This window comes from Gymnoscopelus microlampas (assembly GCF_963454915.1).
Source record: "Gymnoscopelus microlampas genome assembly, chromosome: 18".
In the NCBI taxonomy this organism is placed as follows: domain Eukaryota; kingdom Metazoa; phylum Chordata; class Actinopteri; order Myctophiformes; family Myctophidae; genus Gymnoscopelus; species Gymnoscopelus microlampas.
Genome location: NC_139955.1, coordinates 15,459,136 through 15,480,044, shown reverse-complemented (window position 1 = coordinate 15,480,044; position 20,909 = coordinate 15,459,136). Strand labels below are relative to the sequence as shown.

Genomic DNA, 20,909 nt, shown 5'->3' with positions numbered 1-20,909 from the left:
AGAGAGAGAGAGAGGTTGAAGGGGGGTATGGTATCCTTCCCTTCCCTCAACACTCTCCTTCCATTATCTAAAGCCTGTGTATTATTTATAGTCTGTTCAAAGTCTGTTTCATCACATTGTTCAAAGGCTCTGTAGTGAAATGTATTAATCTGTGGGGCTATTTGCCCTTGTTTAAGGAGAATTAAAGATACCAGGCATTCCTTCTCCTCAGTTGATTTTATTAAGGAGAGAAGAGTTACTTACATGGTTACACAGATCAGGACATGGCAGCTTTCAGCAGGAAAGATGCAGGAAAGAGGCAGATTTGACTCAAGAGTGGATATTTATAGTCAGTGTCTATGCACGTGCATGCTGTTTCTACAGGTTTGTGCATGTGGTGTGTGTGCTCTGATCCAGATGTCTAACTGTGTGTATCCTATGTGTGTGTGCTAGATTAAGGAGTTGGGTGTGTGTATAAGTCTATTGTGTGAGTTGGTTAGGTCAATATAGTGGTCATCTAGGGTCAGATGACCCCAGGATACTGAGCATCTGGACCTGGGCTTTTCTCCCCCATGAAAGGGTGTAGGGTGTCCATAGCTAATCAGGAATGTCTTCCACCAGTAGTGTCAGCTTTAAGTTTGACCATAGTAATCAATGGACTATGTTTATTAGGCCTTTGTAGTATTTAGTAGTATGCATAGTTATATCATAATGTGAGTGCATCACAATATGGGTACTGGTATATTAGTGTATAATGATATGTGATATTATGTATGGATGCAAGTATATAGGTACAAAACCATGTGTTGCCCTAGATCACTGTTAGACATTGACCATAGGAGCATCCAGTGTGTTGCATCCTGCGGGGGATGTGTGTCTCTAGATCTGCTCTTTGTGTGTTCATCTTAGGTATTTTTAGAACTATATGTTTATTAGACTATGTGCTTAGTTCTAATATACTACATATCCCCCCTATGGAGGGCCCTAAAGGTCCTCCATAAACGTGGGGACATGAAAACCATAGAACCTAAAGTAACACAAAAGTAACACAAATTAAAAGGCATCAAAGAACCAACTAAACATTAGTACCAAAACACAAACCATAAAAACCTGCTACTCCTCATGTAGAAAAAGAACAAATGTGTTAGGATCATCCAGACCCCCCTTGACAAACAAAACCTGTAACACAAATAGGCTACACAGGTCTCAAAAGATAACTAAAATGACAATCTATAAAAACAGAAGGACATACAAATCGCCATTTACTATGTGCGTCAAAACACTCAGAATCGCCTACATTAAAACGCACTATCAAACGATCTCTGTCTTCATCAGGGTCTCTGACGGACATCTGTCTTCATGAACGGAAAACCCCGTCTCACAAGAAAAGATAGAGTAAAGTTAAGGTAAAGCTGTAAAAGAGAAAAGGAAGAGGAAAGATGTACTGTATGTCCACGGGGTGAGGGGAGAGATAGACAGAGGGGCAATGGTGCTCCTCTTGCTTTGAGAGTGTAGTTGTAATTGTCCAGGTCCAAGGGGTAATGACACCCCTGTCTGTGGGAGGGCTGTAGCCTCCCCTCTCCTCTGTTACATTGTCTCCAGATGTGACAACAGCTTGATTGATTGATTGATTGGCTCATAATGAAGTTGCTGATCCTTAATGGTCACTGGCATTTGCTTAGAAGAATCAGGCTGTCGTTCCAGCCTCACTCCTACAGTCCGGTTCCCTAAGCTTAGCTGTGGACAATGTTGCAGCTATAATTTTATCCTGACGCTCTTTGAATAACCTAGTCAACTTCTGACCTTCCTTAAAAAACAAGTCTAGAACATTACCTTTCTTGCCTGTTTTCTGTCCTGCTTTGTACGTGCCTACAAGAACTTACATCATTCTAATAACCTCTGGATCAAAAGAGCCATATTTCTGCCATGGCTTGTCTAATCCAGGCCAGCACTTATTCCACTGTTTGGAAATTGTGGAAATCCCTTGGAATAGGGAGTTATTCTGTTGTACTATCAACACAGGTGTCGTTGTGGGGGAAGGAGCTCTCGTTGGCTTGGCTCCCATCACTAATATCGATCAAGTATTCAAATAATATTTAACAATATACTTGATAGTTGTAGTAGACCCTTGTAGGTGCACTGTGCATGGCCAGAAACCCAATAATAATAGTGTTTTTTGATTATATAGCCTTTGAAATAATGTTGAAAAGCATTAAAGAAAAACTATACGTTCACCATTAAAGGTTCATACACAGAGCACGAACAATTGTCAGTCTACAACGCATCTTATTTGGCAATATTGTTTAGTCTATGTAGACTGCATATGTTAAGGACGGGAATATAGGGGTAATAAGTTACTCCAATACAAATTACCATACGTTACTCTAAAAGTCGGCACTAGAACTACAAACTCACTGATGTCAAACAACAAGCTCATTTATAATCAGGGTAGGACGTGTGATTTTAGGCTGTGGGGCAGAATTGTTCTGTCAGCTTTAACCCTAATGCTCAACCTTGGTACCTTGGCTAAAGCAACCACTTCTTGGAAGTGGGGGCCAACTTAGACTGGACTAGTCCCCCGCAGCATTAATTAGCCACCAGCAGATTTGTGCTCAGATCACAGGGGCGCGACTCCCCATGGTCACTGCGTGCTTTTAGGGAGGGCCTGTAGGCCGCCGCCTCCACGTCCTCTCATAAACTCACAGTCACACTTAGAAGCCAGTGATTGTTTCAGTCCACGTCAAAATACCCTCTGTCCAACAAGCTACTCCTTGTGATCACTTAAGACATCAGACTCAGAATACAATTACTATGTTCAACTCACTATTTTTCATCACTATAGATAAGAACTTATATGTGTTTCCCTCTTACTCAACTGCACTTATCCCTATGTATTTGATAACTGTCCTATAGTATGCTCTCTCCTAACATTTTCATGGACCTTGCTACTTCCTTTCAACTATTACTGTCACACTACTTGTCACGTAGAAAATACTACAATTGTGGATGCAGATTATTGCAGGGCAAACCCCTCACAAACAATAATATGCATTATTGTCTCCTTATGAAGATCAAACGTTGCTCATATGTGGCTCTACATTTTTATGAATCACTCACAGTAATAATACACTATTTTATTAGACCTGTCACTCATCTTCTCTTAATTTTTGTCCCCCCTTGTAACTTTTACATATCTCCCAGAAATAGTTTTCGTTCAGTACTACAGTGAATCTTCAGAAGTTGGTTTGTATCAATAGCTCTATTATACATTCACTCACCAGGCATACCCATTCAATCTTCTCTCTCACTCATACATGATGTAATCATACACTTTCAAACATAACTTCATACACACAGGCATGTAACCTCTTCATTGAACCCCATGGCTTTCTGCCTACCCCAAATCTTATACTGTCACTAACTCCTCCCTATGTCTTCAGGTTTCGACGGCCAGGCGAACATGGTTCCTTCAGGCACTCAAAACTCCAAAATGATTTTTGGTAGAATGCACCTAGCCATGTTCACCACTTAAAACAAAAAAAAGAGAACACTTTACCTATTTCAATGAGTCGATTCCATGCCCACACAAACACACACTCAAATAATAAATGTCAAACTACTGCTGTTAGGCTATTAAGTTTCAAATGGTTTTAGGCCAAACTGATCTTGTGTGCTACAATGGACCGGCATCCCTCAGATCATGGAAGGGGGCTGCTTGTGTCCATCCAGATGAAAGGCCTCTGTGTGGTCTGGTTGGCCGTCTGGATCTTTGTATCAGGGGAATGGCCTCAGAAGGTTTGGCTTGGTGTAATCCTCACTGGGAACTCCCCATGGCACATGTGAGCTCAACACAAAGGAAAAATAAACAATTGCATTAGCGTTCATTCTTCAATTCTTCAAACCATAATCTCTACATCACATTAAATGCATAGGGTAAAAATTGGTGGGGCCAAGGGACTGTGGGTGCCCACTGGAAGGTGGGGGCTTGAGGGGGTATAGAGACAGGGAGCCTCACATGTACTCACTCACTCACACACAAAAGGGTAAAAGATAACCAACAGACAGTGATTGATTGTTGTCTCCAGAATTAAATGTCTCAAACAGACTATACTTTTTTTTTTAAGAATGTAAAGAGATTCACAATTATTACATGTTTCATTATGATTTCCCCTATTGTTATTAACGTGGTGAAATGGAAAATATGTGTTTGCACACTTTTATAAACATGCTCACAATTATAATGTTTATCATTAGATGGAAAACGGTGCATTACTTATTTTAAAACTCAAACAGTACACTAAAATGCGTGGTGAGAATGTGCTGCCACATCATTTTTCTCTCTCAGCTATGGGCTCTAATCGGCCTTGTGCTCCCACTGCTCAGAGGAATGGGACACTGTGATTGGTTACATCAAAGCATCCTGGTTTCTGAGTTACTCAAGTAAAAATACTCATCACGCATTTGTCCTGCTCCACGTCCCCCCTTGAAACATGAGAATCAGGTTTCAGAAACAGAGAGGAAAGTGTGCAGGAAAAAAAGAGACCGGAGCACTCAAGTACTACTCTCCAGGCAAAATGACAGGCCTGTGTGCACGTGTGCAGTTAGGTTTGTATTATGGTTGACCAAAAGCTGCAGCAAGAACAAACACAAGCGTCAATATAGGAGATAGGAGCAACTAACAAGCTCCCTCCAAGTAATTGATGCAATATTATACTTGAAACAACCTAAATTACATTACTGAAATTCACGAACCACCGAAACCGCTTGACTGTCTAAAATAAACCAAGGAAAACGATCAGTAAAATATAGCCATAAAAATGTAGTACCCCCCTTGACAATGTCTTAGGTAGGCGCTGCTAAAATAATAAAAAAAAAAAAATTGGAAAACTGTAAAAACAAAATAACATGTAACCTATTGAGTATGCAAGACCGCTAATATGAAATAAACCAATTAAATAAAATATACTAAAAATGTAATAAGCAATATGAGACATAAAGAAAAACAAGAGTTGGGTTGAAAGCAATGTAAAACAATTAAGCCAACAATATAACAGTAGCTGTAAGAAATAAGTTAGCTTAGAATATTCCAAACTCAACTCAGAAACACACAGAAAAGGAATAGCAGCACTAGAGTTGTAGATCTTGCATTAATGTATGGGGAAACGTAATAGCTTGGTTAAATTGCTAGAGAGACAACTTGGGCCGAGACAAGAGCAGTCATTACAACGTAGGCGGAGTGTAAAATATGATGTGGCAAAAACCCGCCCTCGAGAGGAGGATCTCAGCGACGCAGAACAAAAAAAAAAAAAAGAAGGGACACCCCCAACAAAAAGAGAGGAGGGAACCCCCACGTACAAACGTAGTGACGCACACGTACGTATACACGCAGTGACGCACTGGTAGTAGCAGCGTACCACGTGACCTGGCACAAAAGCTAGCAGTGTCGAGTTGGCCGTTAATAAATTAAAACAGCAGCCGATAACGCCACCATCAGCAAGTTTAAAATTTAGGATGACTAGTAGTAGCACAATAAGTATATTAAGGTCAAAAATAGTGATTCAGTTTGCGAACCAAAGCACATATAATTTAAGAAATGAATTAAAAGAATAGAGATAAATGAGTCTAACGCATTGGTCACATGAGCGTGACCATAGCAACCAGAAAAAAACGGTTTACGGCAGCAACGTAAAAACGCGGAAGCAACAGAATGACAACAAAAATCAACTCGTTCCTCAAACGTGTAAAAGTGACAATAAAGGCTATAAACGCTCTAATCAAGCACATGGTTCAAGTGTCATGAGCAAAAGACGTATAGTCGCTGCTTTGGAATTACGTGACACCACTCAGTTAAGCCTATAGATGAACATTCATTTCACTCGCACGAGCTAGCCTCATGAGTTAGCAACCAGACATGCTAACGCGTCCCTGTCTCCCCCAAACAGAGGAGAAATAGGAGAGCACAACTTTCACTGTCTAACTGTGGAACACACCACTTAGCAAGACGTATTATCATTATCATCATTAATATTATTATTAGTATTATCATTATCACAAAGACAGACACAGACACATCCACCGCCCACTGCAGTAGACAGGCAGACAAACAAGACACTTTCATTCTCATCTCCTCACTTGTACACATGTTTAGCTATTACATGTATGCAAAATGCACGAAACAAAAACAAAAAGATGCATCCATACACACAACATAAAAGAAAAACCCTCCAAAAAGACGTCAACATCGCAGTCTCACGGAAAAACACAGTTTTCAGTGAATATAAGTAACAGCTTTCGGCCGTAACTCAACATTTTCCAGTCTCACGGAAAACTACAGTTTCCAGTGAATTTAAGTAACAGCTCTCGGCTGTAACTCAACAGGTTCCAGTAGCGGCGCACCAGCCGCATCAGAGGGTACCCTCGCAACACCCGGCGGATTCTTTTACAAACGCTAACCAATCAAGTAAGAATCCGGTAGCCATACGCTACAATTGGACTATGAATGAACAGATGACCAGTTTACGCAGACCTTATGATGGTCATTGGACCGAATATGTCCTAACGCATGGTGGCGAACATGGCTTACAATCGTGGGAGAATTTGGCCTCGTAACATTAGGTGTGGCTTATAAATTCACGCATCTGTCATCATCAATCCACGAAAACTAAACCCAAAACGCTTTAGCGCTGGCCTCCCCAACCAAAGCTGATCAGGCATATCATGGTATTTTAGAAGGATCCCTTGCCGTAACACATAACTACTATCCAATCGAATAGTCATAGATTTTATTTGGTTTTTTGAATATTACATTTTTTATAGTCGAACTATGAATGGAAAGACGACTAATCATTTTGCAGATCTCAAGAAGGTCTTGGGCTAATTCCTATGCATGGGAGCCATCCACGGCTTATTGTCCTCGGAGATTAGTCTCGCAACATAGAGAGTGGCTTATAAAATCATACGTCTTCCATTCATCAATCCTCTTATTAGTTTACTTTTTTTTTTTTTTTTTTTAGCTTCATGATCAGTCAGGCAAACTTATTAGGAGACAGAGCGAGACGACTTAATCTGATGCGTAATCGCCTGACACAGAGGCATATCTGCAATGTGAGCCATATACTTTTGACCAAACTTTCAATAAAAATAAATTTAACATGAATCCAAAACACTCCTTCAACAAAGGCAAAAACAATGTCCCACAGATGGCAAGTACAAAAATTAAAAAAAAATAGGTTCTTGTTTTCGAAAACATTTTAAGGGACAAACTGTTGAGTCAAAATAAATGAACTCACCGTGCTGAAGATTGTCCCCAAAATGGATCAATGAAATCGGGACTGGTTCGCCATTTTTGTAGTGAAATGTATTAATCTGTGGGGCTATTTGCCCTTGTTTAAGGAGAATTAAAGAGTCCAGGCATTTCTTCTCCTCAGTTGATTTTATTAAGGAGAGAAGATAATTACTTACATGGTTACACAGGACAGGACATGGCAGCCTTCCAGCAGGAAGAGAAGGCAGGAAAAGAGGCAGATTTGACTCAAGAGTGGATATTTATAGTCAGTGTCTATGCACGTGCATGCTGTTTCTACAGGTTTGTGCATGTGGTGTGTGTGCTCTGATCCAGATGTCTAACTGTGTGTATCCTATGTGTGTGTGCTAGATTAAGGAGTTGGGTGTGTGTATAAGTCTATTGTGTGAGTTGGTTAGGTCAATATAGTGGTCATCTAGGGTCAGATGACCACAGGATACTGAGCATCTGGACCTGGGCTTTTCTCCCCCATGAAAGGGTGTAGGGTGTCCATAGCTAATCAGGAATGTCTTCCACCAGTAGTGTCAGCTTTAAGTTTGACCATAGTAATCAATGGACTATGTTTATTAGGCCTTTGTAGTATTTAGTAGTATGCATAGTTATATCATAATGTGAGTGCATCACAATATGGGTACTGGTATATTAGTGTATAATGATATGTGATATTATGTATGGATGCAAGTATATAGGTACAAAACCATGTGTTGCCCTAGATCACTGTTAGACATTGACCATAGGAGCATCCAGTGTGTTGCATCCTGCGGGGGATGTGTGTCTCTAGATCTGCTCTTTGTGTGTTCATCTTAGGTATTTTTAGAACTATATGTTTATTAGACTATGTGCTTAGTTCTAATATACTACAGCTCTTTAAAATCAAAGTACCTCAACGTATCATATCTAATCTCTTCCTTTAAAGCATATTTCAGATTTTTTTTTTTTATACACTTGAATGAGATTCAATGGGCCTGAATGAAGTGTAATGTCATCTTAAGGAAGACTAAGAGATGCAAGAATTTGCAGTAATACATGTACATGCTTTCTCTATTGTTACACTGTAAAGCACAAATAGATGCTCACAGGGTCATCATTTTATCTTTTTCTCACCATTGCTGTACTGATGATAAAAGTTGAATGGAATTTTATCGCTCGGTGTGTAATGGTCCGAAAGCACCGCGGCCGATCTCATTGTCCTCCAACGGTACAAGCTGAATTACAGTGGAGTTAGATGATTCGGCAAAAAAAAAAGAAAAAAAGTTTGATGACACAGCAAATTGAGATAAGTGTATTCTGTAAGCCTGAATGTAAATCTGCTTTAGGCCATGTGTCTTGTCTGCCATTTTAAAGAACCGTCCTGGGCACAATTTAGACTTCTCCCCCGGGAAATGATGCAAGCCATGGTCTGACCTGCTTTTTCATAACATTTTCTACATTTGCATTAGGCATTTTGCTGAGTGGGTAGCGGTTCATCATCTTCCTCAAGGACACTTTCACACACAGGACACATGGCCCCTATAGGGACCTACACTGTAGGAATTACTGTGTAGATATTAGGCTGAAGGATAGATATTGCTATCTTTTTGCAATATGTATTGCGATTATATTAAAACAGGAGTTCTATCATTTCACCACTTGTAAGGCATAAAGTCCCACTGTACATTATCCTCCTTATTACAATCTTACTATATGACAACAAGAAATGTTTACAAATTATTTTATTAGTTTGCAAGTTTCTGCTTCCACAGTGGTCTGTTACCCGGAAATGACAGACCACAGAATGCCTTGATTAGCCAATCAGAATCGAACAGCCATTTAATTTGGACTTTAAATGCATAGCAACAACTCATGCAAAAAGGCTGGCTACACATATCATATTTAGACGTGATGCACCAATATGTGTTCAATGAAGCACAGAAGATCTAATTACAAAACAGTCTCATTAATTGTGACATGACATAATGACCAATTGGCGGTTGGGTAATTTGTATACAGTTACATGACCGTTCTCATGCATTTTTCTCCTCAGTGGGTATCCTATATTAAAATTGACTAATGGGAGGACCGGCCGGCCGGCTGGCGCGCAGACCACGGCCACATCACTATGACTCAGACATAAACAAACCCCATACACCCATATAGGCATATATGGAGTTCCAGTTGTTCAGAGCCACAGATCAGACCGCTATGCCCATACAGTATGGTCATGCGCATATGGTACCGACCGACTTCAAACTCGGCGTGCAAATCGACAACGACTCGATGGAGTGTGGGTCGAGTCATTCGGATATGCGGTTATCCAGAATTGACGATCTGACCGATGTGCCCATATATGGGCATGCCAATATATGGGCATAAACTACTAACATCAGGGATCTCCATATACAGTATGGGCAAGGGACAAGGACTGACAGATACAGAGATCTCCATATATGGGCACAAAAGGGACACGGACAGACAGGTACAACGGCTACTCTGACAAGGCCCCCAACACTATGACTCAGACATATTGGTTGGATCGGTGGTGCGACGTAGGTGTGAGGGCTGCGTAGGGGACCGAACTTTACCTCTAGTATCTTCAAATTGACTGAAGGTCATTTTTGAGCGGTGCAACCGCTCCTATAAGAGGGTTTAGGACCCATCCGTGGCGAAGATTTTTCTTTCCGTCGTGAAAAATTGTCTTTCGCTGTGACGCCATGCTGTGGAAAACACGCCCATAGGCTAAGCCTTGCAGGACGTGCTGTGATTGGCTAGCGAGACACATGATGAAATTAACTTCAAATTTCGCAGACGCGCTGTGATTGGCTAGCGAGACGCATGATGAAATTAATAATAATGTAAAAAATGTAAGCACGTCACTTCGCAGGACGTACTGGGATTGGCTAGCGAGACGCATGATGAAATTAATAACTCATAAATATCACCGCTCACTTCACACTGGGTGTGATTTTTTACTTACAAATTTAAGCTGTTCATTTATCCCCAGGGCAGGCTATGGGGTCTATAGAGCGTGCCAACGCGTCGTCACCACGGGGGGCGTTGGCATTGGGCGTGGCATTGGGCAATGTTAAGTCAACCTGGTTTTTACCCCTCAAAGATGTCCGCCGCTACCAAAAGACACTTGTTGACGCCCATTTCAGGAATTTTGGCACGCTCTATAGTGCCAGTTGCAGTTCCAAGTCTCAAGTCTACACATAGTTTGGATGCATGCATATTTTATATTTTTTAGTCCTGCCTCAAATTAACCTTTGCCCGCTTTAGGGGCCGTATCCACCAAGATGTTTTTTCCTTAGCGCAGTGAATGTTTTGAATATGTTTTTGAATTGGGGTCCCAGAGATAAAAAAACTGTTATCAAATAGTGGGCCATGGTCTAATGCATATCAAATTGGGGGTCGTTGAAATTGAAAAGTTGAGAATCACTGACCCAGCTGACCTTCAGCTCAGCTGCTCCAGTAGAGCTGGCCCATGGCCAGCAATATGACCCTGGGCACATCCCAGGTGTCTATCTGTGTGAATGTGAAACAGGGCAGTGCTATAAAAAAACAACAGAATGCCTTCTCATCACAACCTTCCATGTATAAATAAACACTGTCTGCAACAGCCTATTTTTTACAACGTAAACAAATTGTTATCATTTAAAAAAAATCCCAGACAGTGGGTGAACCTCTGGAGAACTTTACGGATTCTAAAACAATTGTAAATATATACCGTAGGTCCTACGGTATATATTTACAATTGTAGGATAGCTTGTGTGTTGATAGAAATTAACATAAACTACTGTTTGAAAAGTGTTTGGGAGCCTATAAAGCAGAGGTGGCCATCTATGTCTTTTTGATGTACCAGTAGCTCAGATTGGGCCTCCAAGTATCATGGACAATTTAAGAAACCCAAACAAAGACTTCCACTTAAAAGCAGAGTTTATATTCTGTCGACTTGGCTGGTGATGGAACAGTAGATCACTCCAGCCTTGGAAAAGACAGAAGTATATCACATGCCCGGAAAGACTGCCGACTGCTATAAAGCAACCAGCATTCCTTGTAAACCTTGTCAACTGGTTAAGAGCAGGCGACATACTGCCTTATGTGATTCCTCTTCGATATTGTGTGTTGCATCTAGTGTTGTCAAAAATATTGATTTTTTCGATAAGTATCGATTCTGAACATTTGAAACTACTTCGATATGAGTTTTCCACAATATCGACATATTGGTCCCCCCCCCCCTTCTCTCATTCACTCAGCTGGCAGCTGACGAGTGTGTATTGTTGCTCTTGCTCAGCCGTCAGCGCTGCTGAATGCGGGTCGCTTGTTAATTAATTTGCTTCAGGTGTGTAAGCTCAGAGGCTCATTAAAGTGAGCATTGGGCAATAGAGGATATGCGTGTGACATCATCATCAAACCAGGAAATTATTCAGAAATGCCTACTGAGTGTCAAAAAAATACTTTCTGGCCTTGACAGCCCATGCATCCAAAAAGAAAAGTCATATCTGATTGCATTAAACAACATTAAACAATGTTAAACTAATTTTGCATGTTTCTTTGCCACTCGATTTGCCACTCGATGTGCCATTCACCTTAAGCATGCGCATATCCTCTAAAGCAGAGCCTCCGCAACCGTTTTGGTTGACAAAAGATAGCAGTGGTTGAGTGCGGTTTGGCAATACTTGATGCTACAGAGCTTAAAGGGTCTACACCATGAATTTTAACTTTTTCTTCATTTTTGTGTGTTTTTGGTCTTCCCCACCTCTCTTCTGTTCCAACAAATACCCGACTTCGAGCATGCAGGCTTTCATAGGCTATCTGTGGTTTTTATGTAAATTGGTCTGAAAACAGTCCGTCAGATTTGTTCCCCCTGCCTACGTCACGTCTGGGAACAATTCCTCCCGTTTTTCTGTTCTAACCAACAACAACAACAAACAAAAAAAAACAAAAAAAGGTTTTTTTTTTTTTTTTTTTTTCCAATTTTTTCTCTTTTTTTTGTTTTACTTTTTCCACACAGAACCAGGACATAACATGCATACAAACTGGCTCAATAGCGCCCCGTGCCAAACAGGACAATGTGGTATTGCAGGTGAAAGTGCTTTATAAGCCAGAGAGAAGTTAGTTGGAATGAGTATATCTGAGGCTTGATTTAGGCTCAAACCTTTTGAAAAACGTTTGAGGGACATAAACAATATGATATTAAATATTATTATTATTTTTTAAATTCATGGTGTAGCTCCTTTAATGGATTTTCTTTCTTGATTACTTGAATTCAGCTGACATAAGTCAGCTTAAAGGTGGTGTAAGTGTTACAAAAATATAAATAACTTTTGTTATAAAGTTAAAGCTCTATTTTCCAATAGTAAACATTGATATATAGTGTTTGTTCAATAACAGGGCTGTCCCCATCTCTCCAGCTAGTAAAGGAAACGTCAGTAAACAGAAGATACAAGGAATGAGGAGTGCTAGGGGGTGAGGTAGAGTCTGAAGAGGTGAGTTTTCAGATTGCGGTGCAAAATGGGGAGTGAGTCTGCAGTCCTAACTGAGACGAGCTATAAACAAACAGAAGTGCTATCTTGTGTCTAAAGTACATCCAGGGTTGCAGCCCTCTGCTCCAGGGTATATCAGCTCATTGACAGCAACTGTTTTTCAATGCTTCTCTTTAAATTGGGAATACAGGCTTGCACACTGTACTGTAGGTGCAACAGCCATGCCTGATAGAAACTGACAAGTTGTTTGTCATGGAGAACCATGCCCTTTACCCAACGTCCTGCTAACTCATTCTGTGCTGCATCGATACTATTGCTAGAACATTGTTTTCCTTAGGTCTCTTACAAGGACACTGTGTTGTGACCTCCGGGATCTAGATGTAATCTATTGTCTGTATCCAGGAGTGGTAAATGGGTTCTAACACACCCCTCAGAGTCCATAGAGACACACCTTTTCTCCAGGTTATTTTTTATTTATTTAATGTTTTTAATCTGTAATCCCATTGTGTTAACAGTTAGGCAGAACGGCTGATGGGATATTAAATATGAATGTAATGTGATTTCTGCAGAGTGGACGTGGTTGCTCGCTTGTGCTGAACAGTCTCGCCCTTCAAACGGTGACAAATGAGGCTCTCTGCCAACCTCCTCCCAGTCCAATGGCAGAACATTATGAGACACCACCTGGTCAATCCATCAAAAGAAAAACTGAGAGAGTAATCATCATACGTCAAATTCATTCAATATTTCAACACTGGTTCAGCCCACAACCTTTGAAATTAAATGCCAACAAAATTGCCCATGGGCAGAAGAAAAAAAAAACAGACAGACAGATAGCAAGACAGACTGATATCCTTGCAGAGACAGAATTTCACAGCTGAGGCCGCTTAACCGTTCTATCCCTGAGGACACGTCTATAAACGCATGGCTGACAGCATCTTGGATTCAGGCTTCGGACACACGTATCTATCCATCGCTACATCTGGGACCTGGGAAATGTCTTTAATTACCACCTATAGACCACCTCCCCTATACAGACAACCTTCAGACACCGGCGTCTTCGACACAGGACCAGAGACGAGGGTATTGGCTATACGACATTAAGCTTGCCATCTGATGATACACGAAGAAACCCTATATACTGCATGCCCGGTGTCCCCCAGGGGTCTATCCATGGCACCCTTTGTTTTCTTCCCTCTATACCAAATCTCTTCGCCAAAAATAGCCAATCTACAACCTGACAACACCTTGCAACAAGTCACGCTGCCAGCACCAAGATGGTGTGTATTGGCGCAACACTGCGCCTGTGGCCCCCAGGGGATCCTGATGTGGCCCCTGGGAGCCACACATGGCCGCTGGTGTGACTGTTGTCATGGCAGACACCTGATCCCTGAACAGTGTTTGGGCCAAGTTTGGTGCGGATCAAACGAACAGTGCGCCTGGCAAGTCTGCATGTTACGTTTGTGAAGTCCGCCGCCGCCCTCCCGCCCTCTAGGCAATTTTAATATAGGATAGAGTTAATGTTGACAATCATGATGGTGTCCCTTTAGGTGTTGGTGAGAACAGAGAGCAGCAGTGCCATCATCTGCACAGAGACTCTCCGCTACGTCACCTCTCTGTTTGGTTGAAGGACACACACCCACAGACATGAAGCAGCAACGCTGATCAATAAGTCACGACGAGGGCATCGCAGACCTCCAGGAGCAGACAGGAGAAAACAGCAACGTGTACAACAACCCCCCCAGCATGCTGCAGCCCCCCCCTCCCCTCATGTGTGGACTTAATTTGCCCCACATGTGGCAAACAATGCGGGTCACACATTGGCCTGTACAGTCACATGCAATGGCACAAACGTAACCCCCCTCAATAACCCATTCTTGGAGCAACATCATCATCGAAAACGATGGACAGCCATAAGCAAGCAAAGTGTGGGTGGCGCGCACGACCGTTTGTGTGTCTGTGTGTGTATGCATGCATATGTCTTACCTCGATCACTGTCGTACAGGTAAGCAAACTTGTCCCAGTGGTAGTACTCGATGAGGCTGAGGAGTGGGCCCTTGATGTCTGGTCTCATCTGGATGATGAACTGTTGGTTTCCATCCAGAGGGAAGCTGGGCGTTATGAAGGAAACGTGCAGCGTCCCACAGAAAGACGTGATGGTGTTGACAGACTTCTTGTCATAGAATCCAAAGATGGCATAGACTCCCCTGGAGAATTGTGAACAGACTGAGAGAAAGAGAGAGAGAGAGAGAAAGAAAGCCTTGTTAGAAGGGGAGACCTTTGTTAATCGGTGATTAATGGGGTAAATTCAGTTTCAGCTTCACCCAGCTGATGGCTCCTCAGATGGTCATGATAAGCACCCGGTGGGTATCTGTAGGGGCTTAAGTGTCTTGCTCAGGGACACTTACACAGTTGTGGGCCGGGAGATCAACCGGTGACCATCTTATTACCATGATGGTACTTAATGTACTTAATACTTAATAGTACAGTCTTATTTGAATGAATAAAACATAATTTTGGCATAGTATAAGTATCAGCAGTAACATAATGTACTTGGAGGTGGTCTCTCTACTTGTCTATTGACACATTTTGACCTAGGACACTGACAGGTTGACAATGTCAATACGTTATTTGAAGCAGACGGCCAGAGACGACCGTAGATACTATATAGAGGGGAAAAAATGATTTATCTAATCTAATTATTAGATCTGAGTACTGAGCACTCCTACAAGGCCGGCCTTCATACACTTCCAAAATGATTTATTAGCAAAAACGCAATGCAAATGTTTTGTTACCTGATGCATGTTTATAACTCTTTTGAAAGACTGGAGGGACAAAAATGCAGCCAATCACATATTATAGGACTAGGAAAGGTGGATGACATTTTTACTTTTATCTACAAGGACAGGGCTTAGCTTTGTTATCCCATGTCACCATAAAAAAATAAATTAAAAGAAATCTATAAACTGTTTGAGGGTCCCTGTCAGCCAGGCGTCCTGGGGACCGAAACGGCTACTGCTCCTCCTTTCTACAAGCTACTGTAGTTAATTGCTTTCCCCTGGCATCGTAGGTTGAAAATCCTTCTGATTAGAACAACAGTACTTTGGGCCTTTAGGGCCTCACTGTTGTTGTAAACTGGTTTTCCCAAGGACAGCTCAGTTGCTCCTCCGGTTGATAAATGAATGGGATACGCTGTAGCTCTCTCCCTAAGCAGTGTCAGGGGAGCGCTTGTCATCAACAATAGAACATATCGCTTGACCTGACCACCAGGTTAAACTTTTATGAGCTGCTGTTAGAAGACGGTTCAAAACCGTGAAGGAGGGTGAGGATGAGCTGTGTAAAGGTCCCACAAGAGTTAACTACCCACCAAAATAAATGCATAGTCCCTGTCCCTGAGTATCTGCAACACCCATTCTCCTATCGCTCATGCTATAGCCGAGATGACTTCTGCTCAATGTGTAAGGTCAAGGGGACTCTTTCACGGTTGGGGGCGCAGGGGTGGGTGGGGAGGTGCGGTTGTGCCCTTCATGGAGTATGTCTATAGACAATATCTTACACTATTATATTTACTATTATTGTTATTGCTACTACTTGTATCTCCCTCTCTGTCTCTCCCTCTGTCTCTCTCTGTCTCTCTCTCTTCCCCCCCCCCCCCCCCCCCCCGACACGGTCGAGGCAGATGGCCGCCCACCCTAGAGCCTGGGTCTGCCTGACGTTTCTTCCAGTCAAGGGGGAGTTTTTTGTTGCCACTGTCGCAAAATTGCTTGCTCAGGGTGGGACAATGTCGGGTCTCTGCTCTACATGTAAAGTGTCTTGAGACAACTTGTTGTGATTTGGCACTTTAATATAATTGAATTTAATTTAATAGATCTAGATGGCCATACTGTAGATACACATCACTACACATCTCCACTGGAGTCTATGTATCAGTGATCTAGATTCCTATCTAGATCACCATTATGTCTGCAACTAGCGGTTATCATTGTTGCATGCGTCTGCATTTCTATAGCGCATTTACACACACACACATTGACACACCGACGGCGGAGGAAACCATGCACGCTCCTCATTGGACGCAGTTAGGGGATCGGTGTCTTGCTCAAGGACACTTTGACACAAAGCCAGGGGCCAGAGGTCAAACCGGGAATCTTCAGATTCCCCAGACATCTGCTCTGCCTCCGGAGTCAGTGCAACCCCCCATTTCTGTGATTGTTTGTTCAGGACAAGTCTTTATATTCCCTCCTCATCTGGTTGATCTCCATGCTGATTGTGGAGCATTTCCTTTCGTTTAAGGATTCATGACCCTTTCCCAGCGCCATGCATCCATTTCCTATGACTGGCCTTTGATATTCATAATGTATGGGGCAGACAAAAGGTTGGTAGTACAGTAAAGGTACAGACATGAATATTGAATGCCTACTGTAAGCAAGCATTGTGCGGCAGGGTGGTGCTAGAATACTGGCCCAGGGTCAGCAGAGTGGGCTGTTCCTTGTAAACGTATATTGATCATGTACCGTAAGTGAATCAGGCTTATTGACTGGGACATGTGTGTCCTTCAGTGTAATTAATCCAATGACTCATTTCCTCTTTCCCAGTAAAACTAGGATGACTTGCTGACAGGGGGGATTGGAGTCCATACATTAGATATTAGCTGACTCTGCGTAAACCACTGGAGGCATCTTGCCATGTTGATTAGCTGTGGTGGCCGTCTTTGATGCACTGGCAGTCTGGCACAATGAAAAGTGACTGCAGTGGTCTTTGTAATCCGTTTTCTTGTCTTTATTTAACCAGTGAAGGCTTGCTGAGCATGTGTGAGCTTAAACCTGTAGTACAGTGTCTCTTGGGAGCTGCCCGGTACAACTGCATTCTACTGTTCGTCACTGTTAGCTACCCGGTACAACCCCATTCTACTGTTGGTTACTGGTAGCTGCCCAATACAACCACATTCTACTGGCTACTGGACTGGTAGCTGCCCAGTACAACCACATGGTTTCTCCTTCAACTGATGGGCACTTTTACATTTTCTAACCACTGCGAGGGACTCAAACAAGTGACCTTCTATGGTCACAAACCTGACGCTACCGCCAATAAAAAAATAAAGAAATAAACTAAACTAATTAAACAACATGCTGTGTTAATCAGAAGTAGAAAAGTTGCACGGTTGAAGACGACTAATTATTAGATCTGAGCACAGCACTCCTACAAAGGCTGGCCTTCATATGCTTCCGAAATCTTTACTGATCCATTGACTTGACAATTAAACATTCATCACGGACATCTGAGGTGCACCGCTCACAGGCGTCTAATCACTTCATCTGTTTGTGGCCCGGTTGCTAATCCTTTTAGCTGATGACGGTGACCATTGATGTTGCCACAGACGAACAAGCCTGAGTCATCAAATCTCATTTTTAAGTCACACTAACTGGGGTCTCCAACAGCTTGCAGTGTTCCTTCTGAAAAGTATTACAATTGCAAAAGGATTTCCTTGCATATAATGTAAGACATGAGATAGGACAAATCTTTTTTGGATTCCCATACGGAAATTAGGATGTTGTAGCAGCAACAGCAGTAAGTGTGAAACATATGATAGGTACGGAATAAGATAAAATAATAATAATAACATCTGCACTGGGTCTGACTGAGTTACATATGTGTGATTTACTGAGCAATAATACAAATGAATTCATAGATTGATTAGATTGATATTCACTATGCTAGTCTACCATCATTATTCCAGTAAGAATATCCGGGAAGTATATCTGTGTCTAAGAAAAGGAGGCTTGCAAATCACTTTTTTATGCTTCATATCAAAAAGTTTTTATAATGTTCCGATTCTTACGAATGAATGAGGTGTTTGGATCCTAGCTCAAGGACATTTTGGAAAGCAACATCAACATTGTCAGAAATGATATGCATCATTTTGTCAGGGACAGAAGTTTAGAGAAGTTGATAAAAAATAAATTTATGTGGAATGGTTATTGTGAAAAAAGATTATATCAAAAATAACTTTTGTTTAATTGAAAAAGTTACATCAGTTCGTTTCACCTGTGCAGCATCTAATTGTTTATTAAATGGACAGAAGCGGCCAGAGGGATATTCCATCAACACTGCTAATGAAATCTGCATAAAAATGCCTGGTTTGAATGAATGTTGACTTTCACTTAGGTCTCAAGCCGTTCGATTAACACAATTCGGACATGTCTTGTCAACAGTTGATTGTTCAAAAGAAGATAATACATTTATGTAACTAAAAAATCACACCCTGTGTGAAGGAAGCGGTGCCTTTGGGGCGGGGCGTAACTCATTTCAGTTCGTCCCTATTGGTGGTCTGAGTCCACTTACCAAATTTGTACTTGGTAGCATGCTGCAAACTGGAATAATGGCTGTTTAAAGCCCAGCCAATGGGCAGACAGAGGGGGCGGGGCTTAAGTAATTACAGTTTGTCCCTATTGGTGGTTTTAGTCCATGCACAAAATTTGTACTCCGTAGCATGCTGCGAACGTGAGTTATGGCTGTTTAAAGGCCAGCCAATGGGAAGACAGAGGGGGCGGGGCTTCAGCAATTCATGCTGGTCCCTATTGGTGGTCTAAGTCCACATACCAAATTTGGACTTGGTGGCATGCTGCAAACTGGAGTTATAGCTGTTTTAAATCCCGTGCCCTAAACGGGCGGACGGACATAACATACGCGGGGGGGCCCTGGACCCCGCTTTGATAACTTCAGCAATTCATGCTCGTCCCTATTGGTGGTGTAAGTCCACATACCAAATTAGGACTTGGTGGCAGGCTTCAACCTGGAGTTATAGCTGTTTTAAATCCCGTGCCCTAAACGGGCAGACGGACAGAACATACGCGGGGGGTCCCTGGACCCCGCTGTGATAACTTCAGCAATTCATGCTCGTCCCTATTGGTGGTCTAAGTCCACATACCATATTTGGACTTGGTGGCATGCTGCAAACTGGAGTTATAGCTGTTTTAAATCCCGTGCCCTAAACGGGCGGACGGACATAACATACGCGGGGGGGCCCTGGACCCCGCTTTGATAACTTCAGCAATTCATGCTCGTCCCTATTGGTGGTGTAAGTCCACATACCAAATTAGGACTTGGTGGCAGGCTTCAACCTGGAGTTATAGCTGTTTTAAATCCCGTGCCCTAAACGGGCAGACGGACAGAACATACGCGGGGGGTCCCTGGACCCCGCTGTGATAACTTCAGCAATTCATGCTCGTCCCTATTGGTGGTCTAAGTCCACATACCATATTTGGACTTGGTGGCATGCTGCAAACTGGAGTTATAGCTGTGTAAAATCCCGTGCTCATCATCCCGTGCTGATACGGACGGACGGACATACGGACAAAGTCAAGTGTAGAGCGGTTGGCACCGCTAAAAATAAGTGAAAACTATAGCTAGTGGTGGAGTTATTACCAAAAAACGCCAATATTGACGCAATTAATAAGGCGGGCGAGATGGCGAGATGAGAAATCATTATCCAAGGTGTTCGGAAGCAATATGTACAAGATATTGTACATATTGCTCTCAAAAGTAAAAACTAATTTAGTTTGTGTGGATCTTATGCAATTCTTCTTTTTTGTTTTGCTTCAACAACTTCAGTGTTCTTCTATTTGCAGAGAGATGGAGCCACTGCCAGAATGTCTAGGGCCCATGATAAGGAGATTATTTCTGCAGAGGTAAGACTAAATGTGAAACTTTTTGGATGTGTCTGCATTCAAAAAAATCAGTCAACAATTATGCAAATCCTTACACATTGCTGCAGGACTAGTCACCTGCGGGACTAGCCACCAGGCACTGGGGGTGTCAGGCGAAAAGCTATATTTTTATCCAACGTTGAATCACAAATTTGAAGGCATTGACATGGTCCTACATTTTCAGAGTACTCGGTGTGGTACCCACTATTCGACCAATCGACTAAATATGGAGATACGCGTATCCCTGATGTTGTCAAAAACTGCAGAGGTCATGTTCATGACGCACATATTAGGTATTAATGGGAGAAAGACGGACCAGCAGACAGACAGACAGACAGATATTTGGTGCATTGCCCTGTAAAAGAATGGGATTCTAATGTGCACGCTACCACTTATATTGGTGCAGTGGCACAAACATAAGCCGATGGGTTGCGTTGGCCAATCAGGGAAGCCGAAGCCTAT

At 42.2% G+C, this 20,909-nt stretch overlaps 1 protein-coding gene across 1 annotated transcript in view; it reads right to left on the bottom strand.

The window, feature by feature from the left end:
• gria2b (glutamate receptor, ionotropic, AMPA 2b) overlaps nucleotides 1-20,909 on the bottom strand; it is a 65,969-nt gene that overhangs the window by 29,091 nt on the left and 15,969 nt on the right. Inside the window, exon 2 of the mRNA XM_084085864.1 lies at nucleotides 14,728-14,967. Coding sequence (XP_083941990.1) covers nucleotides 14,728-14,967 — 240 coding nt within the window. The remainder of the gene's footprint in view (nucleotides 1-14,727; nucleotides 14,968-20,909) is intronic.